Source organism: Palaemon carinicauda, chromosome 2 (assembly GCF_036898095.1).
Source record: "Palaemon carinicauda isolate YSFRI2023 chromosome 2, ASM3689809v2, whole genome shotgun sequence".
Classification (NCBI taxonomy): domain Eukaryota; kingdom Metazoa; phylum Arthropoda; class Malacostraca; order Decapoda; family Palaemonidae; genus Palaemon; species Palaemon carinicauda.
In genome coordinates, this window is record NC_090726.1 from 96,703,345 (window position 1) to 96,710,275 (window position 6,931).

Sequence of the window (6,931 nt, forward strand, 5' to 3'; positions counted from 1 at the left end):
TTTTTTATTTACTGATAATTATTGCTAGTAGGAAAAGAATTCAATGACACTGAAGTTTTAGAATGATTCCAATGGGACTAATACTTTTAGTTTTTCTATTGTATTTGTGGATAAGTATTTCAATTAGGGAAAGATTTCAATGATACTAAAGTTTTACTTTTTCTTTTGCATTTATGTATATGTATTGCAAGTAGGGAAAGAAAGATTCCAATGGAACTAATGCTTTTACTTTTTATTTTGCATTTATGGATAGGTATTGCAAATAGGGAAAGACTTTAAAACTAATGTTTTTACTTTTTCTTTTGCAATTATGGATAAGTATTGCCTGTAGGTAAAAATTTCAATGCAACCAATGTTTTTACTTTTTCTTTTGCATTTATAGATAAGTATTGCAAGAAGGGAAAGATTTCAACACGACAAACGCTTTTGCTTTTTTTTTTTTTTTCATTTATGGATAAGTATTATAATTGGGGGAAAATATCAATCCAATTACTACTTTTAATATTCCTTTTGCATTTATGTATAGGTACTGCAAGTTGGAATAGATTCCAATGTAACTGAAGCTTTTACTTTTTATTTTTGCATTTATGGATAAGTATTGCAAGTAGGGAAAGATTTAAATGTGACTAACGCTTTTACTTTTTCTTCTGCATTTATGGATACGTACTGCAAAAGGGGAAAGATTTTAATCCAGTTGATGCTTCTACTTTTTTTTTTTTTTTTTTTTTTTTTGCATTTATGGATAAGTATTTCAACTAGGGAAAGATTTCAATGTAACTAATGCTTTTACAATTTATTTTTAATTTATGTTTAAGCATTGTAAGATGGGAGTATTTCAATGGAGCTAATGGCTTTACTTTTTCGTTTGCATTTATGAATAAATATTGCAAGTAGGGAAAGATTTCGATGCAACTATTGATTTTACAGTTTCTTTCCCTTTTTTGTTTAAGCATTGCAAGTGGGGGAATATTTAAATGCAACTAATGCTTTTACTTTCGCTTTTGCTTTTATGTTTAAGCATTGCAAGTAGGGAGAGATTTCAATGCAACTAAAGCATTTAATTTTTCTTGTGCATTTATGATCAAGCATTGCAAGTGGTTTGATTACAAAAACAACAGTTTAAAATATTCCTATGAAGATGTATGTAGAAGATTTGAATAACGAATGGCAACGAGACCATACAATAAGCTCCCACGAGACATCCGAATGATTGAAGACATTAAGGCTTTCAAGAGGAAACAGAAGACTTTCTTATTCCGTGAGTCGTTTAACAGTGACTATTTAACAGCAAATGAGCATTACGTGATATGAAATGTTGAATACTCTAAGCGAAGAAGATAAAATGACAGTGGAGGTCCTCTAGAGAGTGGGGGTTCCCATTCTGTATGGGACTGGAAAAGCAACCGTCAAAGTAACGAAAAAAGAAAAAAAAAGAAATAAAAAGAACTTGTCAGTGAAAGTATAGACACAGTGTGATACAGGGCAATTTTTCGTTATGAAATGTGGTCAGGTGTTTTTCAGTAAAGGGAATAAACTTTGAGAAAATTACATGGAACTGAAAGGAGCTTGTGGCTAAATTCATAGAGATGCATATTTTTGTTTTTCAGAGGAAAGTGGGACAAATACACTGAACGTTGTTTATTTGGGACAAAATATGATTTCATTTGATTGAAATTTTATGCAATAATTGCTAAAAGTCATAGATTCATCAGTAATCAGGAAAAAAAACTATTTTTGTTAATGCATGTTTATAGGCTAAGAGCGTCTCCACGAATGGGATGTTATTCTATACAGTCCGCGTTAATTACTATGAACGAGAGGATCATCCATGTCCCAGCAATTAGTATAAGAAATGAGCTGTAAATTCCCTCATTTTGTTTTGGAGCTATTAAAAACCAATTGCTTATTGGCACCATATATATATATATATATATATATATATATATATATATATATATATATATATATATATATATATATATATATATATATATATATATATATATATATATATATATATATATATATATATATATATATATATATGTATATGTATATATAGTGATAACATAAAATACAAACTAAGTCTAAAAGGTTTATTGACTTAGGCATGCAAAGACAAAATATGTAGCAAAAAGACAATATTCTAAAAATATCAAGCAGTAAAAGTATTTACGGGATTACGACACTGACAAATGATTAGAGGTTAGTCATAGTAATAAACAATATTTGGCGATCCTTGGCTTCTTATGAGATCAAGTGACGCGAGTGGTGAGTTCCCTTGAGAGGATGCGGTGGAGGGGATGTGTCCGTTGGCTATGTAAGTAAATCACGGATTGGAAGAGTACTGTATATGATGGTGTATAAGGAGATTCTTATGAGTATAGCAATGAAAAAATATTTCTCGGTCATAAAATTAATGTGGAGTACTCTGCTGGATACATCACATGAATAATGTTAATGTCATGGATGGCGGTTGGATTATGTATAACATTTTTATCATTTAAGGCTCTATTGAATACTGTTTAGTATCTCTCTTCAAGTTTGTAAATGTTGCTTTTTAGTGACATCTGTATTATATAAAGGCTTTTGACATTTTTGGCATTGCAGTAAATAAATCTAGTATTTTCTGGACTTTGTTACGAGAAGGTTTAATACTGTAAGGGCTGCAAGGCTGAGACTTTATTGTTTTCATGATAATATTATTGTCGATTTTAATGTATTGTGGATTTTATGGTGATATACTTGGTTATTCTATGGACTGTGTAACAAGTCTTCAATGTTTTCATGGTTGCATTTAGATGTTTTATTTTATTTTTTTTTTTTCAAATTGATAGTACTTATTTTGTTTGGTGAAAATTTTGCTCAAGTTATTTTTGCTTTTATCAGTTAATTCGCTTTAGAATATCATAGAACATTATTAATTCCTTCCGACTGTACACAGTGCTAGGTTTAATCGCAGTTTATGGTTTATGTCTCTATGGGATCTATTAGGTATGTATTCCTAAGGTTGTGCTCAAGTTAACTTCACGTTATTCTAATAACTTTTTTTTTTTTTTTTAAATTTCTATGGCTATGCTTCAGTTTTGTTCTATGATTATTGTTAATAGAAGTGATATGCTTTAGATGCAAATGCTATTGTTTCAACAGAAGTGAAACGTGAACTGTCCTTAAAAACTATTTTATGATATGGAAGTGTTTTAGGCCTGTACTTTAGTGGACTGATCTTCAAGCTCCAATGTTTTAGTTGGATTATTATAACGATTGTTTCAGGTATTTCAGGTACCAAATGCATTTTCGGAATCCATATGAGGTAAATGGTATTTAGAAGGTCAATGTCATGATTATCACTACCTACCGGCTAGTCCATGATCAGCTTTTGTTACCAGCGAAAAGAACACGCTCATTGTGAAGATTTGGAGTGGGTTAGAGTATAGAGGTAAATTCACGAGTCATGGCTGCCATGAGAGAGAGAGAGAGAGAGAGAGAGAGAGAGAGAGAGAGAGAGAGAGAGAGAGAGAGAGAGAGAGAGAGAGAGTTCATAAGAGTCAAAATACACGTAAGCTACAAAAAAAAAAAATATTTACGTTATCTCCGGTAATAAACTGATAGATTTCAACGATATGACTCTTGAAATTTTTCAGGATTCTTTTGCATCCAAAAGAAATAGGAATAAACTGTCCCTCACAAAGAACCATGAAAATTATAAACCTTTTCCATCTTGGCAACGACGAAAGAATAGGGAAAGTGGAATGAATTTTTTTTCCAAAACTGAAGATATATCTTTTGTACAGGCTATTTTCAAAAGTGCGAAAGTCTTTATTACATATTTCTAAGGGTAAATTTTTCAATTGTGTTAATAAAAATACTCATGTCTCATGAGTTAGAAGGGACTCCTTCGTTTTATGCATCTAAGGAAAATGCTTTTGGAGTTCAACATACCGAACGTTTTCCTCTCCCGAAAAAGCACCACAAGACTTTGCCTTTCATAACTCATGAATTCTTGCAAATGTAGAACGGATCTTTGCCTGTTATACCTTATTTCTTGTTATCATTTTTAATAATTCACGCACAAATTTTCTCATATATGATAAATGACCTTTAAGACCATTTAAAAGGCAAATATATTTCAAAGAAATCGGTGCAGCTGAAGGTTACCTTGTTAAAGGGAATTGTCCTTTATCCTTGACGCTAACGTAACTTAAAGAAGAGAGTTGCTAGATATCCGCCAGAAGATGTTTCTTGAATCCAATGTAAACTTTGGATGCTTTTACGAGGTAATTTTAGAAATGATAATTAAATCTTAACTGTTACCATTTGAGTGAAACATTCCATGAAGCGTTTTGCCGTTAATCCGTTTAGTGTGTTCGTATGCACATGCAAGTCATATTGTATGTAAATTAATGATCTACTTAATAACTGAAAGATTTTAGGAATGTCAAACAGAAGAAAAGTCAGTAAAGAGTTTGCGATGAGAAAGGAAAGGTGAATATAGATGAGATGGGCGGAGTGCAAATAGTGTGGAACCTTGCGACTCTTGCCAGTCTCACAGGGAGAGCAGGAGGGAAGGATTTGATGGCGGGGCCGGGGAAGGGGAGGATACCCAGGGTGGGCATCCAGTACTCCAAACCCGACTAGAATGCACCATAGAAGTTTTTGCTATCTGCCGGAAAGATCTTAAATATCCCGCCTACCTTTGGAGGTTTGATAGCTACTTTTACACGTTTCCGCCGGACAGACGTTTGTGCGTATAATTTATTGACGACAAGTTTTGTATTGTGTCGTTGATGTGTTTTACATCTACAGACATAGTGCCTTTGGCGGAAGACATAAGAAGAAGAAGCAGAAGAAAAAACAAAGAAGAAAGAAGTTTCTTTTACGACTTTAAAACTGTTAGTTATACTCTCTCTCTCTCTCTCTCTCTCTCTCTCTCTCTCTCTCTCTCTCTCTCTCTCTCTCTCTCTCTCTCTCTAATTCTTTTATATTATTTTCTTGGGAGTGACTGATCTTCTTCTCGACAGAACTCTTGATCATTTCTCTGATGAATGTCCTAAATCTTAGAATTATATCCATCCTTTTGCCTACTCCTGTCCTACACCCCCCACCCACTCTCTCTTATACAACGTTTGTATATTCAAAATAATAAACGATCAAACACATTACTAAAGATCGCAATTCCTTATTTACATACATTGGAAATCATTTATAATTTAGATGTTTTATTCCTCTGGTGTATTTAAGGTTACAGACGAGATATATTCTTTTCACCCAACTTTGATTTCACCGTATTGTCACTTTTTTTTTCTTTACACTTAAAACCTGTTTAACATTCTTATCCATTCTATTCTTGCTTCGTTCGCCCAATAGTGAATTTATAAGAAGCAGCATTGTCACATTAGTTTTTCATATTCCCTTTGGTTTTAGTCATAAATTTCCAGGTATGATATATATGACACATTTATGTATATAACAACACTTTTGACCTCATTATGCTTATCATATTGTTTTCATATTTACCTTTACTGATATATATATATATATACTATATATATATATATATATATATATATATATATATATATATATATATATGTGTGTGTGTGTGTGTGTGTGTGTGTGTGGGAGGGGGGGGGGAGTGTTTGTGGTTGTGTATGCACGTATGGGGACACAGCCATAGAGGCCTATATGTAGATACAATGCCTAAGGCTAAATCAGGTGTATATATTATACGTGCTCTATATTTATCCATATCTTTTAATATCATTAATGTAATTCATATATTTTGTGATGATAGCAGGATAAAGCTCGGTGTCAATGAACAATTTCAATAAGATTTAAGTCTTATTTTAGCGGGATGGCAAGGGGATTAATTCTTTTTTTTTTCTTTTTAGCATAAGTTGTTTTAGACTAGAAGTGTAAATTAATCGATTTTTTTACTTATAATTCTACATAATTTCTTCGATTTAGAAAAAAGAATAATAGCTTTTTCAGCTGGTATCTAACACGTGCTGGAAAGTAACTACCTTCTCGAGTATACCTGACGTGCTCTCTTCAATCACTTCTACCTTATACACCCACCCACCCACTCACACACAAATACACGGATACCGAACCATGATCGCGCGAATGGAAGAAACTGTTCCTCAGCATACTTGGTACAAAACTGGAGACTTACCTGGCTCTGCGAAGCTGATGATCTCTGAAGTTTTGGCGTAGTAGTCGTCGTCGAGGATCTCTTCGTCAGATTCATCGGTGGGGGATTTTAACTTCTCTAGGACTTCGATATCTTCCTCCGAGCGTTGGAGGGTTTGTATAAGGACCTCGCGCGGAATATTAGAGGTCACGTTAGGTTTTGCCCTTAGGCCTAATTTACTTAAAATTTGCTGTTTGATGCCCTCTATCCGAAGTGTCTCTAGGGCCTCTTGGGCCCGTGGGTCGAGGGCCACCGATCGCGGATGGACACAGTTGGGGCAGTGACGGCCTTCTGGCGGGACCTCAGGGCGGGCTCGTGCTGAACGAGCCAGCAGCACAGCCACCAGCAGCGCCGCCGTCACCACCCACAGCCTCCAGCCGGTGCTCCTACTACTCATGAGTCCCAGGCGACGCATCCATAGCAGGAGAGCGTGCAAGCAGGTCGGGGGCCGCGGCCTCACTGAGCCAAACCCGTCAGACGCTCGCCAGACGGCCGCCACTAGAGCCACTACCACCACCTAAGAGCCCCCAGCCGACGGCTTGCAGTCTCCCTTCCCCTTTCCCCATCCCGTATCCCTCTTCCATTTCTTATCCTTTCAGTCCCCCTACTCGTGTGCCCCCTTCCCTTTCATCTTGGACATACCTCTTCCTAAAAGTGCCCCAGACCTTTTCCTTCCATAATATCTCTTTTAAGTATTTTTCTTTCCAGCAAGCCTTATCTAAGACCATTTTCACATGA

General features: G+C 35.0%; 1 protein-coding gene across 1 annotated transcript in view; it reads right to left on the reverse strand.

Moving 5' to 3' along the window:
• LOC137619033 (inhibin beta B chain-like) overlaps positions 1-6,641 on the reverse strand; it is a 256,405-nt gene extending 249,764 nt beyond the window's left edge. Inside the window, exon 1 of the mRNA XM_068349234.1 lies at positions 6,176-6,641. Within this exon, the coding sequence (XP_068205335.1) occupies positions 6,176-6,608 (433 nt within the window). The 5' untranslated portion in view covers positions 6,609-6,641. The remainder of the gene's footprint in view (positions 1-6,175) is intronic.
• Positions 6,642-6,931: the final 290 nt, after the last annotated feature.